The sequence below is a fragment of the Phragmites australis genome, chromosome 11 (genome assembly GCF_958298935.1).
Source record: "Phragmites australis chromosome 11, lpPhrAust1.1, whole genome shotgun sequence".
In the NCBI taxonomy this organism is placed as follows: Eukaryota; Viridiplantae; Streptophyta; class Magnoliopsida; order Poales; family Poaceae; genus Phragmites; species Phragmites australis.
In genome coordinates, this window is record NC_084931.1 from 31664580 (window position 1) to 31686491 (window position 21912).

At 43.5% G+C, this 21912-nt stretch overlaps 3 protein-coding genes and 1 pseudogene across 5 annotated transcripts; 2 read left to right on the forward strand and 2 right to left on the reverse strand.

Annotated features, from left to right (window-relative positions):
* The first annotated feature begins 4575 nt into the window (after positions 1-4575).
* LOC133885441 (ABC transporter B family member 21-like) lies at positions 4576-10969 on the forward strand. 3 transcript variants are annotated; one of them, XM_062325159.1, is made up of 13 exons: positions 4576-4953; positions 5373-5427; positions 5899-6074; positions 6303-6524; positions 6610-6848; positions 7324-7849; positions 7939-8212; positions 8291-8653; positions 8822-8939; positions 9035-9263; positions 9352-9618; positions 9697-9960; positions 10094-10969. In XM_062325159.1, the coding sequence occupies exons 1-13, from the start codon at positions 4726-4728 to the stop codon at positions 10760-10762; spliced, it is 3630 nt and encodes a 1209-aa protein (XP_062181143.1). In that variant the 5' UTR covers positions 4576-4725; the 3' UTR covers positions 10763-10969. The 3 variants fall into 3 exon arrangements, with proteins under 3 accessions (XP_062181143.1, XP_062181142.1, XP_062181144.1); XM_062325158.1 differs by having other exon boundaries at positions 8291-8939; XM_062325160.1 differs by having other exon boundaries at positions 4821-5160; positions 8291-8939.
* Positions 10970-11744: 775 nt separating this feature from the next.
* On the forward strand, positions 11745-12597 carry LOC133884169 (pentatricopeptide repeat-containing protein At1g07740, mitochondrial-like; annotated as a pseudogene).
* A 289-nt stretch (positions 12598-12886) lies between these two features.
* Positions 12887-16182, reverse strand: LOC133885876 (uncharacterized). Its single transcript, XM_062325642.1, has 5 exons — positions 15834-16182; positions 14622-14778; positions 13793-13843; positions 13576-13671; positions 12887-13175 (listed from the first exon to the last, which is right to left on the reverse strand). Exons 1-5 carry the CDS (start codon positions 16016-16018, stop codon positions 13116-13118), a joined length of 549 nt encoding a protein of 182 aa, XP_062181626.1. The 5' UTR covers positions 16019-16182; the 3' UTR covers positions 12887-13115.
* Positions 16183-16915: 733 nt separating this feature from the next.
* Positions 16916-21637, reverse strand: LOC133885194 (phosphoethanolamine N-methyltransferase 1-like). Its single transcript, XM_062324869.1, has 12 exons — positions 21358-21637; positions 21088-21212; positions 19967-20104; positions 19731-19868; positions 19383-19526; positions 19001-19111; positions 18767-18908; positions 18400-18680; positions 17936-18097; positions 17779-17832; positions 17441-17515; positions 16916-17322 (listed from the first exon to the last, which is right to left on the reverse strand). Exons 1-12 carry the CDS (start codon positions 21395-21397, stop codon positions 17227-17229), a joined length of 1506 nt encoding a protein of 501 aa, XP_062180853.1. The 5' UTR covers positions 21398-21637; the 3' UTR covers positions 16916-17226.
* Between the last annotated feature and the right edge of the window lie 275 nt (positions 21638-21912).

Genomic DNA, 21912 nt, shown 5'->3' on the forward strand with positions numbered 1-21912 from the left:
TAATTTTCGGAGCATAATCATTGGTTGTACTCTTTTTTTCTTCTAGTCGAAAGGTTTTTAACGAGGCAACCAATCAATAAAGATGTTATGTATTTATTTTCCATATTTTTTATTGTTTTTTGGATTTTTTAGCTATTATTTTTGATTTTTTCCTATTTTTTTGAGTGCTGACGGGCCCAACGTGCCTCCACCGTGCCGGCCGGGCCCGTCGTGCCTCCACCGTGCCGGTCGGGCCCGTCGTGCCAAACGGGCCTATCGTGCCTCCACCGTGCCGAACGGGCCCATCGTGCCGGCCGGGCCCATCGTGCCGACCGGGCCCATCGTGCCGACCGTGCCGTGGGCCGGCCCGGCACGGCACGGTGACAGTTGGGCTGTGCCGTGGGCCGACGGCTCGGCACGCGGGCCGGCACGGCACGGCCCGTAACAGTAAATGGGCCAATCGGGCCGTGCCGATTTCGGGCCGTGCCGAGATGGGCCCGTGCCGGGCCAGCCCGATTGGCCCGTTTGGCCATCTTTACCTCTAGTGCTCAGGCTGAAACTGAGGAAGATATTGAGATGGAGCCATAAGAGGAGATTGGACTCTTGAGGATGCGCATGCCCGACAGAGCTAATAATCACCCAAGGAATTACATCAGCTACAAGAGCAGATTCGCTATTGTCAAGAAACAAAGAGAATCAAATTCTTTTGAGTTTGATAGGTTCTTCACTGATAATCATTTCTGGACCTTCTTTTAGCAGGATTACTATGAGTCAGTGATTCTTCCCATGAAGTATCTTACATCTTGTATGCAGTGGATTGATTGAAGCTACATGGAGAGCCAAGATAATGACATGTTTAATGAAGTAATTGCAGCTTGTGAGTTTCATAATCTGAAGGGTATCATAGCATTTGAATATCCTTGGTGTGTCTGAAGGGTATCATGGAATCTGAATATCTTTGGTCCAGTTTTATGCTACCTATTATGTTGATCATGATGTTGCAAGGATTATCCATTGGATGACAAATGGTACTTGGTACAAGATCAAATATTCAGGGTTTGCTAAACTTTTAGGTTTCACTGCAAATGATCGTCGCAAGACTGACAAAATCCACAATGAAAATGTCATGGAGATAGAAGAGATACAGTTTATGTATGATATGAATGAAGAATACAAGCTTGGCAAAATAAAGGCTTTCTTCCTTTGTATGCAACATGATAGTGAGGAAGGTAATTGCACTTAAAGATGGAGATGTCAACAATATTCTTTCTTATACCAGGAACTTGCTTGCAAAAATGAAGGGCAACACAAAGTTTGATGTGTTTAACTTCATTTGGGAGGAGATTCGTTTTACCTCTCTTGATCCTAAGAGAGGATGTGGCTATGAACCTTATATCATGTTTATGATTGAAAAAGTCACCAACATCTCTTTTCACAAGGAAGTGAAGCACTTAAGGCTGCAAATAAGGGTGATTAAGCGTGTTCGTTCCTCTCCGAGTGCGGAGTCACCACCACTAGAATCAGCTTCTTCTTCCTCCACCCTTCGGATCTTAAAGTCTATCTTTTGCTTATGCAGGGCACTTCTGTGAGAGTTCAAAAGGAGAGGGCTGTTAGGAAGAAACTCACTAGGAGAGTTAAGGAGATCCACATGCACCTAGATATTCAACCACCTTGCTCTCCCAATGGTTTTGAGGTTGAGGACAGTGATGATGATGTGATAGAAGATCCTTTCAGTATAGTTCTTGCTCATGCTTCCGCTTCTGAGTCCGATGGAGATGAGGACAACGATGAGGAGGACAACGACGAGTAGACCACTATCTTAGCTTCCTTTTTCTTTTTGGTGTCTTGATGTCAAAGGGGAGAAAAAAAAGCTTAATCATATCTTATGTCATCTTAGTTTCCTTTCCATTGTTGTCAGTCAGACTTATTTTATGTATTGAACGTTGTTTAATGTGTTGTAAGAATTTTATTGTGCTAGTGTGATGTAATGTGCTACCCTTATGTATTGTGGATGCTATATCATATGTCGTATGTTTAATTATGTTTCATATTGTGTGAGCTATCATGTCATATGCAATTTTTTTGATGTGTGAGATGACATGCTCTATATATTCATACTCTCTTATACCAAGATCGCACATGTTCACACTTACACATCCACGATTGCAAAGATATAGGAGGAACTTTCACAAAATTTTCTTTTAAGATGTGTATTTGTTTTTCAAAAATAAATTTCATACAATGCACATTTTTAGGAGGAGCTCACCATATATCCTTGCATTCAAACATTCAAAAACAATTTCATTTAAAATCTCTTGTAAGCTTTAATCGTATTGTTACCGATCATCAAAAAAAGGAGTTGAAAGTGCATCTAGGCCCCCTATGTGAGTTTTGGTGATTGACGACAAATGATTAAGGGACTAATATATTCAATAAGTTTTTGAATAGGTAAAAATCCCGATGATAAAAGTTAAAGGACGTTGACGATCCCTAAAATGAAAAAAAAAAGATGGTGCAAGGTTATTCCTATAGTTATAGAATTTTACTTTAATTTGAGTATAGGAATAAGGCACCCTTCTGTCAGAATCCCGGGGGAGGACGAAGCGTTGAAAGAAGTGTGAGTCAACAACCTCTTGGGTTGTTCGGGCTGGACACCGGTCGTCCTTTGAAACAAAATATACATCCAGAGCAGACACAAGGGGGGACCTCCGGCTCAAACTTAAGAGGGATGCAACGTTGAAAGTTTTGTCATGATCTTAGTACTCAAAGTAAATCCTTAGAATAAGAGATACAATCCACAACACGGACACTTGTTTCTATCGGAAGTTCTGATATATGTCGGAGTGTCCGACGTGTTAACATTTTGAGTGCTCGGGAAGTTCTCTGTTGAATCGGAAGTTTCGATGTTTTGGATCGAAAGTTCTGATGTTGATCAGAGTGTCCGGTGTGTTAAAATTTTGAGCACTCGGGAAGTTCTCGATTGAATCGGAAGTTTTGATGATTTGGATCGGAAGTTCCGATGTTGATTGGAGTGTCCGACGTGTTAAAATTTTGAGCGCTCGGGAAGTTCCCTGTTGAATCGGAAGTTAAGATGTATTTAGTCGGAAGTTTCGATGTGTGTATATTTCCAGTTTTAGTTTGGGTAGAGTAAGACGTAGCTATTACTTTGAATAGATCAGAAGTTCCGATCTTAAGGTTAGAAATTCCGATGTAGACTGAAAAAGTACATAACAACTAGTTTTTAGAGGATACCCTATAAATACCCTTTTGCCTTACCCTCTCCGAGATGTTGCTGCCTTGACAAGAAAACACCTCTCTAGAGCCCTAAAGTTCACCTCTCCTCTCTCTTACCTCGTGCTACATCTCGAGAAGGGGATTTGAGTGAGAGATTTAGTGAAAGTTATTTCAAGTTCATCTTTGAGCACTAGATTTCATCTCCAAGTTTTGCTTTCTTTGCATTTGTTACTCTTTAAGATTGCGGTCTCCTAGAGGACTAGGAGTCATTCAGGACCCATCAATTCACTTATGGTGCGTCGTGAGGAGTTTGTGAAGTCTAGATTCTGCTTCTAAAAGAGAAGAAATAACAAGTGGAGCCGAGGAGTGTTTTGTACAACCTCACGAGAAAAAGAGTTGAAAGAGACCCGATTCAAGTACGGTAAAACCACTCAAAAGAGACGTAGGATCCCATCAATGATCCAAACTTTAGAAACAAATTCGTTGCGTCTCCCTCTTTAATTATTTCTTATCTCTTACGCAATTTCGAACAATTTGTTTTGCTATCTTGAGTTAGATTTTGTGTTTGCTGGGTTTACTTTAAATTGAATAGCATTATACCCTATTACATCAAGTATTTCATAGTTTAACTTATTGTTGCTCGAAGAGCTAGCTAATTTCATTTTTCAGGCATATTAGAATTTCTGATTGTATACATCGAAACTTTCGGTTTAAGTTGGAACATCTAATATTTATATCAGAATATCTGATATTTGTTTCCGCTATGCGCTGTTTTGTTATAATATTTGAAAAAGCGCCTATCCATCCTCCTCTAGGTCATATCTCGATCCTTCAGTTTGTCACGCCGACAGCTGTGAGGGTGGCTCCACCGTCCAGATCCAGATATTCGTCAGCCACGGTATCGCTTGGGTCTACCCATACCCATTCCACGGCGTCGTCTCTCTCTCCTCTCGCTAATTCTCTCTGCTCCCACTGACAAAGTTTCGGAAATTGTCAAAATCTATTTATATATTGATATCTCATTGTTTAATATTTTCCTTAATCCTAGTGAAAAAAGTCGCGGCACAAATTTTCCTCGAGTAAGTCAAGTCCTTCTCATTGACATGACAGCTTTACAAGGGCAACACATTGTGTATTATTCTTTCACAAAAACACACATATTGTATTACTGGCTTTGTTAATCCAAGTCAACTTCCGCATCGTACTAATTTTACGTGACGCATCAAATTTATCAATTTCTCCTCCCTTGTCTAGCTGTTTTTTTAATTCCATATTGGGCTTAACCGTGGGCTTTTTTAAATTTATCAAATTTATCGTACACAGATGCAGCCCGGCGCACACTACGCTACGCAAGCCAAAAAAAAAAAAAAACTCCCAAATCCGGCGGCCGTTTCTCCTTCCTCCCGCTCCCGCGTGCGCGAGCCCTCGGAATCGGCGCTCCCGCGGCCGGTTCCCACCCTATAAAACGCGGGATGCCATGCCCCGGTCGGGCGAACGGAGCGGAGGAGTGGCATGGCCGCGCACGGCAGCGGGGATGGAAGGGAGGCGGAGAAAAGGGAGGTGGGGCTGCACCGGCTGTTCCGGTTCGCGGACGGCGCGGACGCGGCGCTCATGGCGGCCGGCGCGGCGGGGGCCATCGCCAACGGCGTGGCGCAGCCGCTCATGACGCTCGTCTTCGGCGAGGTCGTCGATGCCTTCGGCTCCGGCTCGCGCCACGACGTCCTCCACCGCGTCTCCGGGGTGCGTCATGCTGATTTGAACTCCGCCGCTGCCGCTATTTGCAGCGAGAGGGGCGGTTTGGACTTTGGAGTACGGCGTAAGGCGGCCATGTAGCAATGGGATTGACGCGTAGAACGTTGGAAGCAAAGTTGGGTTACAGGAGCATCTGTTGTTTGAATTGGGACCATTTTCACTCTACCACGCTCCATCCCTAGTTGGTTCACTGAAGTAGGTTTGGTTAAATTTTCACATCAGTGGTTCAGTTATTCTGATTACTAGCGCTAGTCCATACAAACTGTGATCTATAGTACTGCACGAAATAAGATTGTTGCTTATTGTTCTGGTTGTGAATTGATTGCTTGGACTGGGGTCACATCTTTATGTGAAGAAACAGATGGAATTCATCCTTGGCTGAAATTCTGTCACATTTTTTTTTTCAGGTGTGCCTGAAGTTCTTCTATTTGGCTATTGGGTCATGGTTTGCTTGCTTCCTCCGTGAGTACTATTATTTCTTCAGTGGTTGACTATGTCAGTTTTATTCTTTAGTTCAGCCTTATAGTGATAAGTGTTAGTAATTATGTCACCCACTGTGCCTTCTTAACCTTCAGAATGATTTAGAACCTTGCTCATGTATATGAAGAATGGAATGGGCACATTTGATTCCAATTTTCTTTCTCATAACTAAGACATGATCATCTTATTTAGTTCAGTCTTGAACTTCCATACTTGCCATGCTATATTCATGGAGCCATAACTTAATCGAAGAAGTGCAAGAATAATATTATTTTTTTCCGAAAAGAGAAACTTTACCCAAGTGTGTATTAAGCTACTAGGGACATTGATGAGGACACTCGTTATTTTCTTCAAAATAGCTATTGCTGAGAACATCTGTGTGTACTTTACTTTAGAGGCACCGTCAAGAATTGATTAGCACTAAGGTATTACTTCTTTTCAATGTTTTATCAGAGGTTGCATGTTGGATGATCACTGGAGAAAGACAAGCTGCTCGCATACGAGGCCTCTATCTTGCAGCTGTACTGAGGCAAGACATTGCATTTTTTGACAAGGAGATGACAACTGGACAATTGGTTGAGAGGATGTCTGGAGATACGATACTTATCCAGGATGCAATAGGTGAAAAGGTAGAGCTATGGAAACTTCAAATATATAATTCTCAACTTGTGATGCTGTCTCATGTTAACTTTTCTAAAGCTACAATCATATAGGAAGCATACGTGTATTGAATAGATTTTTAACTGCTCTTCTGTGTTTCGAATTGAAGTACTAGTTTTCCTTATGTGACTGTAAATTTGTAGTGATCTGATGTCTGTTCTGTACAGCCAATTCAATTGTTTTGTTTACTCTTTCAGGTCGGGAAGTTCATACAACTTGCTGCCACATTTGTTGGGGGATTTGTGGTTGCTTTTTCCAAAGGATGGCTTTTAGCAGCTGTTATGCTGTCAAGTATCCCTCCTATAGTAATTGCTGGAGCAGCTATGTCATGGACTGTATCCAAACTGTCAACCCAGGGTCAAGCTAAGTACAATGAAGCAGGGAATGTTGTTGAACAGACAATTGGAGCCATCAGAACAGTAGACACTTGCTTAATCATTTTCTTTAATCCTAACTGTTGGTTGAGATTCTTAACCAACTTCTTCTTGGGCTAATTTTTTAAAGGTTGCTTCCTTCAATGGTGAGAATCGGGCCATTGCGCTATACAATAAATATATTAGGAATGCATATGTATCTGCTGTCCAAGAAGGCACGGCTACTGGCCTGGGCTTTGGTTTCGTTATGTTTATCCTGTTCTGCAGCTATGGTCTGACAGCATGGTATGGGGCTAAATTGATTATTGATAAAGGATATGAAGGAGGGCAGGTTGTCAGTGTCTGGATGGCATTCATGACAGGTGCAGTGTAAGTCATCGATCTTCATTGAGTTTGTTGATGTTGTTCTAAGATGTCAGATATACATTTTTTCTTTCTTGACCAATGACTCTTGTTCATAGTGCATAAACACATATCTCTATAATAGTTCTACTATAAGTCTGCAGTAGTTTGTATTTGAATCCGTGTATTGCATGTAATGTGCTCTGGTCTTGCCCGATCTGAGATATATAATCTGATCTTACTCATTTGAGTATAAACCAGAAGAATTCTTCCGGATATGTAAAATAGAACATAACAGACTCATTAAACATACATTTTTCACAAACCATCTAGCTTATACGATGGCTTTAATGATTTTGCTCCAGAAGTGACTACAATAATGGTTTTCCATTGCACTGATAGTATTTATGGTGGAGATAATATCATTATATCATTTGTTCATGGAAATGAAAATTTTCTCTTGCATAATTACTCTTAAGAAAATACACATTTTCTTTATCAGGTCATTAGGTGAGGCAACTCCGTGTGTGACTGCTTTTGCTTCCGGGCGGGCTGCTGGATATAGAATGATGCAAATAATTCAAAGGAAGACAGAAATTAGTACTAATGGAACAGATGGCATCGTGCTAGGAAATATCAAGGGTGATGTAGAGCTGAGGAATGTGTACTTCTCCTACCCATCTAGGCCTGATCAATTGATATTTGATGACTTCTCGTTGCATATCTTCTGTGGAATGACAATGGCTATAGTGGGAGAGAGTGGCAGCGGAAAGTCAACAGTGATTAATCTTGTGGAAAGATTCTATGATCCTCAGGCTGGTGAAGTTTTGATAGATGGTGTTAACATAAAGAGCCTGAGGCTTGGATGGCTAAGGGAAAAGATCGGTCTTGTCAGTCAAGAACCACTATTGTTTGCCACTAGTATCCGGGAGAACATTATCTATGGTAAAGAAGACGCAACATCTGAGGAGATAATGGCTGCTACAATGCTTGCTAATGCAGCAAATTTCATTGACAATTTACCTAATGTACGAAAGAAACTAAAATGCTTTAGCCTTGTACAAATTTCCATTTATATTATTACTACCATAAGTAATCAAGAACCTCGTTGTTTCAGGGCCTAGACACAATGGTAGGTGAGCATGGAGCACAACTGTCTGGTGGGCAAAAACAAAGAATTGCGATCATGAGAGCAATACTGAAAAATCCCAAAATCTTGCTGCTTGATGAGGCAACAAGTGCACTAGACATGGAGTCTGAGAGAGTGGTTCAGGAGGCCCTTGATAGAATCATGCGAGACAAGACCACGATCATAGTTGCCCATCGGCTGAGCACCATAAAAGATGCTGACATTATATCAGTCATACATCGTGGGAGAGTAGTTGAACAAGGTCTGAATCCTGCATGCTTCCATTATGTTGTTCTGTCAACTCTGGAGTTTGATCTTGTCACTTGTAAATGTTAAACAGGTGCGCACACTGAATTACTGAAGAACCCCTATGGTGCATACTCCCAGCTTATCCAGCTGCAGGATATAACTGGAGAACCACATGCATCTTATGTGGATTATCAACGTTCTATTTCAACTGTCCGAAGTTCCAAGTCCATCAGCAAATCTATACATTGTGCATCTCTCAAGAAATCAATAAGTGGAGGCACTTCATTTGGGAGTACCAGCATGCAATTAATCACTGCTGCCAGCATGATTGTCCCGGAGAGCACACATGGTGAACTACGCTCCAAGGTATCAGAAGACAGTGAAGAGCGCAGGAAGGTGCCCCTCTCTCGGCTTATTTCTCTGAATAAACCCGAGATACCAGTCCTTCTGTTAGGTACAGTGGCTGCAGTCGTATCAGGTGTTCTCTTCCCAATGTTAGGTGTCCTGATCTCCAGTTCCATAAATTCATTCTATGAGCCACCACATCAACTCCGGAAAGATTCACGTTTCTGGACATTGATGTATGTAGCATCAGGAGTTGTTTCACTTATCTCTTTTCCAGTGGAATATTTCCTATTTGGAGTGGCTGGTGGGAAATTGATTCAGCGCATCCGTTCTTTATCGTTTGAAAGAATCGTGCATCAGGAAATCAGCTGGTTTGATAAGCCCTCAAATGCTAGGTGAGCTTCTAAATATTATGTAATTCTGCATTGTCTCCAGATTATTGCAACATCTGCATCACATTTTTATTTATGTTATTATCTTTTATTTGTAGTGGAACCATTGGTGCAAGGCTGTCTGTTGATGCTTCAAATATACGGCGTCTTGTTGGTGATTCATTGGCATTGTTGGTTCGAAGCACTGTTACAGTTCTTGCTGGATTTATCATTGCAATGGTTGCAAATTGGAGGCTTGCCCTTGTTGCCACAGTAGTGCTTCCTTTGGGGGGTCTCCAAGGATTTCTTCAAATAAAGTTTTTGGAGGGATTCAGCGCGGATGCCAAGGTAGCATATCATGCATCTATGATAAAGGCAAGACGCATTTGGCTAACTGAACTTGGATTATCGAATGTCTCTGAATGTTGTGCTGCAGGCAATGTATGAAGAAGCAACTCAAGTAGCACATGACGCTGTCAGCAGTATTCGAACTGTTGCTTCCTTCTGTGCTGAGCATAAGGTAATGAAGACATACTATAGAAAATGCAAAGCTCCAGTGCGACAGGGGATCCGTCAGGGCATTGTTAGTGGCTTGGGTTTTGGCGTATCGTTCTTCGTACTGTACTCTACATATGCCCTTTGTTTCTACGTTGGAGCAAAGTTTATGCTTGATGGCAAGGCCACATTCACTGAAGTATTCAGAGTGAGAAAACTCTTCAGATGCTTGGATTTAAGCCGATTTGCATTCTGTATTAGCATCTGATGTCGTGTTGTGCTACAGGTGTTCTTTGCTTTGCTCATGGCAACCATAGGCGTTTCACAGACAAGTGCGCTGGGTTCAGATTCTGCCAAGGCCAAGGAATCAGCATCATCAATATTTGCACTCATTGACCGTAAATCGGAGATCAATCCAAGCAGCGACGATGGCATGGTCTTGGTTGACGTCGTTGGTGAACTCGAACTCCGTCACCTCTGCTTCTCATATCCATCCCGCCCTGATGTACAAATATTCAGAGATCTGAACTTGAGAATACCATCAGGAAAGGTATCAAACATGTTACACACTGAAATTTCTTCCTTTAACAGTTGAACTTTGATCAGTACACGTACTAAATTCCCAGCCGGTGAACTTTCCTTCATTATCTGACTAAACGTATTTCATTGTGTTTCATCTGCAGACGGTTGCCCTTGTTGGAGAGAGCGGCTGCGGCAAATCCACCATCATCGCGCTCCTGGAGAGATTTTACGACCCTGATTCAGGCACGGTCACGTTAGATAGCGTGGACATCAAGAACCTCAAGGTCGGCTGGCTGCGGCGGCAGATGGGGCTGGTGAGCCAAGAGCCCGTCCTGTTCCATGACACCATTCGCGCCAACATCGCGTACGGTAAAGAAGGCGAGGCGACGGAGGAGGAGATCATCGCCGCCGCCAAAGCCGCGAACGCGCACCAGTTCATATCGGCGCTGCCTCAGGGCTACGGCACCCTCGCCGGCGAGAGGGGCGCCCAGCTGTCCGGCGGGCAGAAGCAGCGGGTGGCCATAGCGAGGGCCGTCCTGAGGGACCCGAGGATCCTGCTGCTCGACGAGGCAACGAGCGCACTGGACGCCGAGTCGGAGCGCGCCGTCCAGGAGGCGCTTGACCGGGCGGTGGTTGGCAGGACGACCGTCGTGGTGGCGCACCGGCTGTCGACGATCAGGGGGGCCGACGTGATCGCCGTGCTGAAGAACGGTCAGGTTGTCGCCCAGGGGAGGCACGAGCAGCTGATGGCGTCAAAGGACGGCGTCTACGCTCCGCTGGTGGAGCTCCGCATGAGGTCGGAGCGTGGCGGAGTCTCCTCGTCAGGGTGAGCATCCTAGATGAAACTGTGCGTAGGGCCCACCTATCAGCCACCGCCTTTAAATCTCTCGCAAAGGCTTTTGTCCATACTTCATAAGCATAGGTGCTTACATTACATAATACGTGTGTTTAGCTTTGTACAGGAACGCTGTACAATTTTGTGCATAGGATAGAACGTATCGTGTAAAATACCGAGCACTTAAATATTACCTTCGTCAGATCGTTTTTTATAGGTATCATGAGATTATCATCCGTTGGTTTGAAAATTTTGGTTTTTATAAAAGAGATTGTCATCCGTGAATTCGTACCACAGATCGTCATGCAGTCCTGAATCCCGGCCGAATACAAGGCCAACCGGTCTTTTCCCCTCTCTCTTCCTTCCCCTTCCCAGGCTGTAGCAGCCAGCCCACCTCCTCTCTTGCTCGTGGGCCGCGTCCCCGGCCTGTCCCCGATTTTTTTATTACAAAAATAAAAAAATTATAAAAATAAACGTCAGTTTGAAAAAAAATATAGAACTAGCATACTGTCGCTTTTTCAGCGAATGACAGAAACATGTTGCACTTTCATCGGACAATATGTTTAAAAACTAAATAGTTTGCACTTCCAATAGGTGACATATTAAAAAAAATATAAAATACAGTATTACAATGCTCTCAAAATTCAAAACACTATCAAAATGATAATAAAAAATTCTAAAAAAATTATGGTGTATAGGATGCTATAATCTAGCCCTAAAAAATTTAAATCAAATAATTACTTGTATAGTAAGAAAAAAAAAGACAAATTTTATTGTACAGTTTGTACAATAAAACTTTTCTTTTTTATTTCTCATTGTACAAATCATATTTTTTTCTATTTTTTTATAGAGCTAGATCATAGTATATTTTATACCACTCAAATTTTTATAGCTATTTTGATAGTATTTTGAATTTTAAGAGCAATAAAATGAAATATTTTTTAAACCTGTCCTCGTTCAATGGAAGGGTGACCCAAATGGACGTCTGTTTTTTATTTTTTATTTTTAAAATATAAAAATAAAAAGCTTGCCTGTCCCTATGCCTTATCTACTCTCCAACATATGTGACTGTTAAGGTACATTGTACAGTGTTTCCACTCGTGTGTCTAATATTTTGCACAGAGGAAATTCTCGGGCGCCCGCGCGGTACTCGACGAGATGCTCAGCAGGGGCGTGCGGCCGACGGTGGTGACGTTCAACACGCTGGTGGGCTCGGCGTGCCGGGAAGGGGAGCTGGCCGCGGCGGAGCGCCGGGGCATCGTGCCAAACGCCGTCACGTACGCCCTGTTAATGCAGGGCCTTTGCGACGCCGGACGTTACGACGACGCCAAGAAGCTGATGTTCGACATGGAGTACAGGGGCTGCCAGCCCGAGGAGGCCAACTACGGCGAGCTGATGAGCGCGTGCGCGGGGATCCCGACGGCGTCAGGGGGCTGCTCGCCGACATGCGTAAGAGAAAGCTGAAGCCCGACGACCCGAGCTACAACGTCCTGATCAAGTGCCTGTGCGACGGCGGCAGGGTCGACGAGGCGCACAGGGCGCTGGTCGAGATGCAGCACAAGGACGGCACCGCGCGAAGCGCGGCCACGTACCGCGTCCTCGTCGACGGGTGCTGCGACGCTGGCGACTTCGGGCTGGGTTTGCGAGTCTTCAACGCGACGCTGGCGAGCGGCCATGGCCCTCTAGCACGCACGCTCCGGCGACCGGTGGATGGCGAAGAGGGAGATGCGGTTGGATGCAGAAGGGTGGCAGCCTGTTGCTGCATGTGTTTGCAGCAGCAGCAGTGCAAGTGACATGAAGCTTCTCAGTGACTTGGCGTTGTCATCTTGATACTCAGCTCGAGTGACAACATTCTGCCGTGGAATTTGTTGTCAGGAGGCAGCTGTTACATGTATCAAAATTTCTTTCCTTCTTCTGCCAATGCTGTTTGTTTCACACTAGTATTTAGCTGTCTTGGGCCCAAAACATCCATTTCTTGCACAACGAGGAGTAAATCATGTAACCTGTTTGATGCACCTTTTTATCTTTCAGCCTCAAAGGCCGAGGAAAAAAACTAGTTATTATAGTGGAAACTTATATGTGTCAGCAAGCATAGATCCTAACCAATTTTCAAATAACCCCACATTACTTCTAGTTTTGGCCCTTAGGGAACCAAGTGGCACTTCCCTACAAGTTTAAGAAGCTGCTGAACAGTTTACTTTAAAGTGTAACCAGCAAAGATTGGTGCGATTGCAATTGATTCAAGAAAAGATATTTTCATGCATAATGATGTACATGAGAGATTTTTTAAAAGGGTTCATTATATCAAATCAGTAGAAATCGTGTACAAGGCAAATGGCCACTATTTCTTATACAGATCTTCCCATGAAATATGCAACAGCACAACCAACAAGTGCTCCAGCAAATACCTGCAGCAAGACAATAAAATGAGCTACGAATATAAAGTACATGAAACGCAGAAACAGATATAGATGATGCATTACTGACAATCAATAATAATTTCAAGACACATATACCTCATGGCTGCCATGGACCACGAAGCCAAAGTTTTGTTTTTTAGGTCAGCATGAAGTATTCCAAATTAGCTTATGGGATATGGTAAAGCGGCGAAACAGTTAAGGAGACACATTTGATATAAGTGGGATGAAATTTTCATCATTAGATATTCAAAGGCAACAACGTAAATAGAAAATGACTCCAAAATACAGTTAGCTGATTCCTTCAGGTTTCTTTTCACGATAAGAATAAACTCAAGTAACATCTTTACTGTGCAGAGATTAAGGAATAGAATATATGTAACAGTGCTACCTGAAGTGGGCTGTTTCCAAGAGGTTCCCGTAGTGGCCTAAAGGTCGAAATAATTGGATGTTCTGGTGGGAAATCACAAACTATTTGATTTAATAACTGCAAAAATAGTTACTAGACTGCATTAGAAGATAGACATCAATAGATCAGTGGCAATGAAGTTTAAAAAAAGCGAACAATGCCTGATGCTTGCAATATGCATAGAAATCCACAAGCTTACCGCAGCTTGGCGACCTGTGTGCCATCTAACTCCTGATGCATCATACATTACCTAGAATAAGAAATGTAATATTAGGAACACATTCTCAAAACAAAAGAAGATGATGACAAGATCTAACACTTATAGACGAGCACTGAGGTAGTCAGGTGAATAAGCTCACAATGAAATCCAACTTTTATAACACTTTTCATAAAGTAGGAGAATGTATTAGTGGATGCTAGCTCACAATGAAATCCAACTTTTATAACACTTTTCATAAAGTAGGAGAATGTATTAGTGGATGCTAGCATGTGAAGTCTATGCGTGGTTTCAAGAGTGAGTGATGGCACCTGTGGACATAAGCTGTCAACTACTATGTCAACTACTAAGCTTCCAAATGCAGAAGCAATAATCTATGTAGTATAAAGAACTTTGTAGAATCGACAAATGAACAGCTTTGGAATATAAGGCGATTGCATTACAGTAACACAATGCATATTGGCCACCATGGCAGTCAACTGCATTAAGGATGTCCACACTTATAAAAAAATTCAGTAGCAAAATGTCCACATTGCTGCCTCAAGTTAATAGACCAGACAAATATTTCACACACTTGTCTTAAAACGAAAACCCACGCCCATCCACAGCAAGGCAAGAACTGATCAAATATTCGTTGAACTGGTACGAAACCCTACTTTTAGAAGCAACTAATGATAAAGAAAAACTACTGTTGTTAATAGGAAATTAGATGCCAATATCTACAGTTTTAAAAAGGAATGTTCTCAGGGTTGCGATATCTATTTACTTGAAAACAAGAAATGCATGGGACCTGATTAATTTAGGTACATACAACAGCAGCAAAAACCAATGCAAGGGCAAACGCCGAACTATGCGCGCCTTCTTGTTGACCAACTGCCACGGCCAAACTCCCCACAGTTGCAGAAAGAGATGACATGACTCCAGCTGAACTAAGAAACTTTCTTGCATCCCATCTCTTCTCTTTTAACCTGCATGTCTAGGAAGAACAAATTATGGGTTAATGGAGAAGCACTGCAAACTCACTTAAAAGCGCAATAATTCTTTTAACACGAAATAGTTAGTCTAATTTGAGGGATCAGTTGGAGATGCTCTTAGAGAAAATTGGATTATACTCTTTCCACCTTCAGAATACACACTAAACTCATATATAGGGAGCTCTCTATCCATATACATGTTAAAAGAATGTATATGGGTTTAGTGTGTATTCTAACCCGTGAAAAATTCACTAATATTCTTCTTATGTGATGGACTAATTTTTAAAATTATTTTTAGTCCTTAAATCTCGCTCACTAAATTCCACAGGTTGCTAGAAGACCACTGTTTTGAACAGAGAAGATGGAAAGGAAATTGAATCTGATGAGTACTATTCACACGGGCCCCACAAGTCATCGTCTCGTATTGAAGTAGTGAACTGAGATGCGAGCCTCTCCCGCTCGCTGGATGTGGCAAGTGAAGGCAGGCAGATAGCGAGCGCCAAAGTAGTGAGGCCCGGTTGGAGAGCCGTTTTTTCTTCCGCTCGGTACATTGACGATAGCGAGCGAACTAACGAGCCAGTTGGAGTTGCTCTAAGGTCAACTACAATTTAAATTCATGCTGAGAGGTCAGAGCGACATAAGAAGTCCCCTGTGCAATATGTCAGTCTTACTCGAATGTCACTTTTTACTTGGATTTACAAAGCCACATAATGGCATATCAAACAACATCAAGTTACTGAGTTGCAATAAAAATGGCATATCAACTGGTTGCCTTGGCTCATAGCCTTCTCCACACCCTTCCTACCCAAGTCGGAGTTCATCTCCAGCATGGCCTAAGGTAAGCAAAGTGCATTCGTTCCTTCCACAACACCCTAGAGGACACCCTATTTTGCAGAAAAAAAATTCAACTTTTTTGCTAATCAACCAAACCCGATCGCAACAACCACTTAATGCGCGTACCGACACCGAGGCACAGGGCCAATCGCATCGGAGTCAACTCCCCGCGCGTGGGATTTAGATCTAAGAGGGAGAAGGGGGGAAGCGCGCACCAGATGGAGAGGAGGTTGATGACGTTGGCGACGGCGAAGGCGAGAAGGGCGACGGCGAGGGGGAAGTTGCCGCCCCCGCCGATGGCGCCGGGGCCGCCCGCTCCGGCCAGGTCCGCCGCCGAGGAGGGGGTGGACGGGGCCGCCCCGGCGCCCCGCGCCGCGGTCAACATCTCGCTGCCCCTCATGGCGCTGGCTTCCTCACTGGCTCCTCCGTGCCTCGTCTCGTCCGTCGCTTGGGTCGGGGCTCGGGGTTGGTGGCGTCCCCGCGTGTGGGGGCTTCCGGTTGCTGTTGGTAGGGCTGTCAACAGCCGAGTTCAATGAGCTCGTCGCCGAAGTTTGAGATAGATTGAAACTGAGTCAAGTTTGAGCCTAAAATTAGATTTAAGTTTGACTTATTATAGTCTCGAGCCGAGCTTAAATTAGTTCAAATCAAATTTATAATGAGTTAAGTTAGAATAGTTTGCGAGTCTCGAGTTTTTTTTACGATCTAGGATGGGGCTTACGGCCGAGTCAAATAAGTTGGTTGTATTTGGGTGGGACCCTCCTTTGATAAAACATTCTCTTTGGCTTAACATGTCAGGGGCTCAGGCCTAAATTGTCTCAACAGTAGACAGCTAGGGGCTAAAATCTAGGGTATTAAAATTTTGACCAAAAGCTTTTCATGTTTGTCTCCACGTGAATCCACGAATCTTCCTAAAGACGACACACTTTTCTTCTTCGTAATTAATATAATTTTCTTCTTAATTAATATAATAAATAGATATTATGCCGGTTCGTAAAAAAAAAAAAGACGGCACCCTTGTCTATACTCGTTCTCTCTTCTTCACCTGAGATTTTTGCTGATGTGGTGAGCCTTGGAGACAGCTGAGCGGGGCCACTCACCACCGGCCCCAGAAACTGCCTAGCCTGTGCCGACATTGACAGGATTCCATCGCTTCTTTTTTCTTTCCAGAGGCATTGTTTTCTATCTGTGCAGAAACGGCAAATGGCTATAAATAATCTTCAGTTTTGCGTGTCGCGATAGGCAAGTACCCTTCAACCAAAAGAGTAGAACAGAAGCGATCATACTTTCATAGAACACGTAGCAAAGCACATCTGAATTGAACACCCCAAATGGCATGGACTCCCAACAGAATCTTACTAGAGCTCAACGAGAGCCCGTGCATCACATCGCATGGACTAAAACGAACAATACACGTTCTACTAATTTGGGTGCACATTTTAGCTAACTGCAGCACAACAAATCCAGAAGCATGGCCACAACAACACAACAGCACCCAGTTTTATTCTGAAGACCCTCTGCGTCCAGGTTCAATCACTGATCCAGAAGCAGAGACACAACAACACAGCAGCATCCACTCTTATTCTGAAGGTCCTCTGCGTCCAGGTTCAATCACTTGGTCGCGATGAACAGCCCCCACCTCTGCTCACCCACAGAGCTCCGTTTCAGCTTCGCGTTCCAGCCGTTCACAATGTCGTCATAATCCTCCTGTGAATAGATGGAAATGAAATAAATTAGAGGTGCTCCAAAGAAGCAGAAGCGCAAATCAGGCTCCAGGGATGGCATTGCACGGATGAATGAATTAATAAGCTCATCGCTGTATCACCTGGGTGAAGTCTGCCGAGAAAGCGTCTTTGTTCTTCTCAAATTCAGCTAGCTCCCTTCGCAGAACACTCAGGAACTGAAACATAGCATATCAAAGTGAGTAAAATCTTGATTGAACTACATTTGTTAAGTATTATGTGGACACCCATGCGGCATAGTGGTAAAGCACAAGGTTTAGGTCATGTATCAAGTCTTCCCTCTACTTAGAAATCAAAGATATTTTTGTGAAAACAAAAATCAAAGATTTAGTTCTATGTATTATCATCTTTTACAAGCATTATAGAAGAAAAGCATACGGAAATTCTCAACAACAAGAGGAGATTCAGAGAGGGAGATAACCTGTTCAGTGCGATCTTCGGCAATGACATCATGAAAACCAGCATTCTCGAGCATCTGGGTTGTCATGTAAGCAGTCATTAGAAGAATTCGCCCTTCTGATCCAAATCTACCAAAGCAACTAGAGTGGCTAATATGGTCTGGAACAGTAGAAACAAACCTGTCCATAAGCCTTCACATCGTGAAGGTCATAACCTCTCTGCTTAATGTATGCAGCAAATTCTTCTGACGGTTTCCCAGGGTTCTTACAGTAATCACTGATTAGGACTTTGCCCCCGGGTTTTAGCCATTTGAAGAACCTTCTGAATAAAGCAGGTTTGTCCTATAAAAGCAAGTGTAGTATTTGTCAGGAATGTGGCTATTGATGCTAACTTTGATATGCAGATGTTATGAACAATCTAAAGGTCAGCATCTCAAATATTTTTCCCGGATCCAACTTGGAGTACAATTATAAATTAGATCGAGTCTAATATGAGTTGCGTAAGTTAAATTATTTTCATCTAAACATGCATTTCCTCATATTCCATGATCTAACTGTGCTAGCTAAAAGGTTACTGGTAGTATGATTATGCAAATAAGTAATACATATAAAGGACAACATTAAATTCTAAGAATGAAACATACTTGTATGTGAAGGATGGTGTCACGGCTGTAGATGACGTCAAAACTATCTTCTGGATAATCCTTTGTGGTGCAATCAGCAACTTCAAACTCAACCGAGCACTTGCGTCCAATGGCACGTTCAATTGCAAATGAAACCATGTTAATGGAAAGATCAATACCAAGAACATGGGCATCATAATTTTCAGCCATATAAAAGTCGCCTCCTCCGATTCCACATCCGACGTCAAGTACTTTCTGCCCAGGTTTAAGATTTAACCTACCCACAAATTCATTTGTAGTCTCTGTTTATGAAAGAAGCATGTTGAGTGATCTAATTAGAGTAAATGATTGAAAATTAATAGTAAGGTGAGGAAATTGGTGGACTCACCGATTCCACCAGTGCTCACAAAACCTTCACCGAAGATACGTTCATAACGTAATATTCCACTTGTTTTGTACTGCACATTGTCCAAGAATCTCTGGAATCCTCTGTCTTCTGTTGATTTTACCTTTTCCCATAACCAGCATAGCTGTTGACGTTATGTACTTTTGTCAGTCAGTAATTTCGATTTAACAGTATTATTGCAAGAGTTAACAAGTGCATTCAAGAACGGGAAAGTACCTGGTTTTGATTTTTCTTGTTTTTCACATAAGCCCTGATACACTTACAAGTCACTGGAGAAAGTTCGAAAGAATCTCCATCTTGATCATAGGAATGACACTCTTTAAATACCTGTGCATATAAAGAAGTTAGCTACCGGAATACAGTGAAATAGTATGCATTAAGATGAGGCCATCACAAAAAAAAAAGGTGCCCTCATTTTTTCTGTGATAATGCTAAATGTAATTGTTTATTCAGAGCTAGAGATGCAACACACACAGCTGGTGAAATAGATTTTAGTCAATGAGACAGGACTAACAGATAATACTGCAAGGTGCATAGTAGACAGCATTCCACTCTCGAAGTTGAAGACAAACTGGAATGAAAGGACTTGTAAGATTACCTTAGTATAAAACCTTGGTTCTCGATAGTGTGTTGGGTTCACTTTCCTTTTGTTATCTCCAGATTGGTGAAAACATGATTCCCTAAAGAATATATGGCCACCAACCTTTAACCATTTTACCATCTTTCCTACTAGCTTCTCAACCTACGGCATACGAGATAGGAATCATATGAGTTAGAGTAAAACAGAAAGTGATGCATACTATTTAGACCCTTTTTTATGGACGTCATTTATTGAAGTGTCCTCAACTGAAAAATTGGAGAGATTACTGTACATACCAGATTTCCTTCTTCTACAAAGAGAAACTGAGCACAGATATCAGCATTCATAAATATTGACTGATCTTACCTCCTCATCCGAAAGGTACATCAACAGCCAGTTTGAAAATATCAGATCAATGGAATTATTTTCAATCTTCAGATCCGGAGATGTTACATCAGCACACATAAAGGTTATGTTCTTGTTATGCCCATTTATGCTTTCATTCTACAAGAGAGAACGGAGTGAAAACTCTTGGAACTAGGCATAGATTAATTTACAGACGTCAGTTGCCATACATGAAAATTTTAAACAAGAAAACCAACCTTCTTGATCACATTTTCAATGAAATCTAGTGCTAGGACATGCTCAGCTTCCTTTGCCAGTTCTCCAGTAAAGCGTCCTATCCCAGCACCAAGCTCCAGTACCGATTTCCCTTTATAAGATGGAAGTAAAGATAGGACCTGCAGATCAATAGTAAGAATTAGCCCTATGTGACAATTACCCAGTTTTCCTTTTTACCAAGCCAGATCTAGGCAAACAATGGTGGTTGAAAAAGATGAGCAGGAACAATATGATTATTATGATAATATGCAGTCACAGCGAAAGCAAGCTCAAGTGACCATTAGAGAGCTACATGACTAGAGAATCATGACAGTAAACAAAATAAGGTGGTAGTTAGAGCCTGAGAGGACTAGATGTGGGGAAGGTGGATACAGCTAGAAATTTTGAGCGTGTAGTAGGCCCCTTGCTTTCACTGGTTGCAAAATATAATACTACAACCACAAAACCTCCAGGCGATTAATATTTAATAAGATATGTTGTCTAGTTTACTGCCCATTTCTGTTGAGCTCAGTTGTTGCAAGAAAAGAAATGGCTCTATGCCTCTATATTAGCAACCAAATTGACCCCCAACACAAGTTCTCCTATCAATGCAAAAACCAGCAAACTTTCTGTTATTAGATCGTTCGGCACCATACTGGAATTTGCACAGACAACTGACCAGAAGCATTCCACTACCATTGGCTAGCTGCCAGCTCTTGGGAAGTTATGATTTGAAGCAGTGATCCACTGATCTCCGGCTATAATTGGCCTGGAGCAGAAACCAAATCACACACCCAAAAAGGCAAGCGTCAGCATCAGCCTTTCTGCCTCAGCTCTACAACTTTATTTTTTGGGTCATGTTTTCACTGATGAATCGCCGACCTGCCTATCCTGAAACGAATTACGTCCAGTTACGTCTCTCTCGGACAGTTGCTATCAACTTTTTTCAGGGGCAAAAGGCCATGACGGTGCACCAGCGACCAATCATTTCTCTGTATCCAGTGTATCGCAAGATTCATAGTATCAAGAGCACCAACAACGTCCAACGGCAACTGGAACTACGAAATGATATGAGATAGGGGAGGGGATCATGCACGCGATGGATGGATGGATGGCTCATCACCTCGGGGCGCTCCTCCTTGTCGAGATCGGTGGCGCGGGAGTCGAGCATCATGGCATCGACGGTGAGGTCCTTGGAGTGCTCCTCCCAGTAGCTCTTCTGAACCTTCCGCTCCACCTCCCCGACCCCTGCAGGACGCAACCATCAACACCACCCAGAACCCCAAAACCCTCATCAAATCGCATCATACAGACGCCGTCAACCCAAAATCCCTCATCCAACCCAAGGAAAAACAGCGAGCAGATCTGCGATCCGCGGGTCCCGCCCGCTTACCATTCGCAACGGCTACCACGGGGGCGGCGCCGGCGTCCATCTCCCGTCCCCTGTTTTGATTTTCGTTAAGAAGTTTTTACGCGAGCCTATCGGCCCGCGGAAGAAGAAGAAGAGAGGAGATTTGCTTGAGGTGTGGGTGGCGTGGATTCACGCGTTTAGGCGCCCTCGACGGCGAGGCGGGAGCGGGAGAAGCCGCGGGAGCGGCGGTTGTGGCCGAGGCCCCGCTGCTGCATCAGCCAACCGCCCGCGAACCGGACGGAACGGAGGATCAGGGGAGTGGAGTGGCGAACGGTTCGGCCGGGGTGGGCGGGGTTTTATAGCCGCGTGGCGGCGTGGTGGCGAATCCCCGTGGAGATCTGGGTGGGGCAGGGCGCGCCTCGGATCGGCTGCTCCCTCCGGAACAGCCACGCGCGCTTGCACCCGCGGCCCGGAGGCCCCGGTCGAGTCGAGTCGGGTCGCGTCGCGCCGTGCGCTCTGGCGCTAGTGAACATCTCGTCAGGCATATCGGTGTGGGTGAACAGATGATGATGCAGCTTTGCCGATCGCCGTACTGCT

Bases quoted from the DNA above. Each gene is read 5' to 3' on its own strand.
- LOC133885441 (XM_062325158.1), top strand. From the start codon at position 4,726: ATGGCCGCGCACGGCAGCGGGGATGGAAGGGAGGCGGAGAAAAGGGAG. The intron at 6,525-6,609 runs GTAGACACTTGC...AATTTTTTAAAG, and splicing joins CAATTGGAGCCATCAGAACA to GTTGCTTCCTTCAATGGTGA. The intron at 9,619-9,696 runs GTGAGAAAACTC...GTTGTGCTACAG, and splicing joins CATTCACTGAAGTATTCAGA to GTGTTCTTTGCTTTGCTCAT.
- LOC133885194 (XM_062324869.1), bottom strand. From the start codon at position 21,397: ATGGACGCCGGCGCCGCCCCCGTGGTAGCCGTTGCGAATG. The intron at 19,869-19,966 runs GTTGGTTTTCTT...TCTCTCTTGTAG, and splicing joins TTGAAAATGTGATCAAGAAG to AATGAAAGCATAAATGGGCA. The intron at 17,323-17,440 runs GTGATACAGCGA...ATCTATTCACAG, and splicing joins TCTCGGCAGACTTCACCCAG to GAGGATTATGACGACATTGT.
- LOC133885876 (XM_062325642.1), bottom strand. From the start codon at position 16,018: ATGAGGGGCAGCGAGATGTTGACCGCGGCGCGGGGCGCCGGGGCGGCC. The intron at 14,779-15,833 runs GTGCGCGCTTCC...CTAGACATGCAG, and splicing joins ATCAACCTCCTCTCCATCTG to GTTAAAAGAGAAGAGATGGG. The intron at 13,844-14,621 runs GTATGTACCTAA...TTCTTATTCTAG, and splicing joins CATTGGTTTTTGCTGCTGTT to GTAATGTATGATGCATCAGG.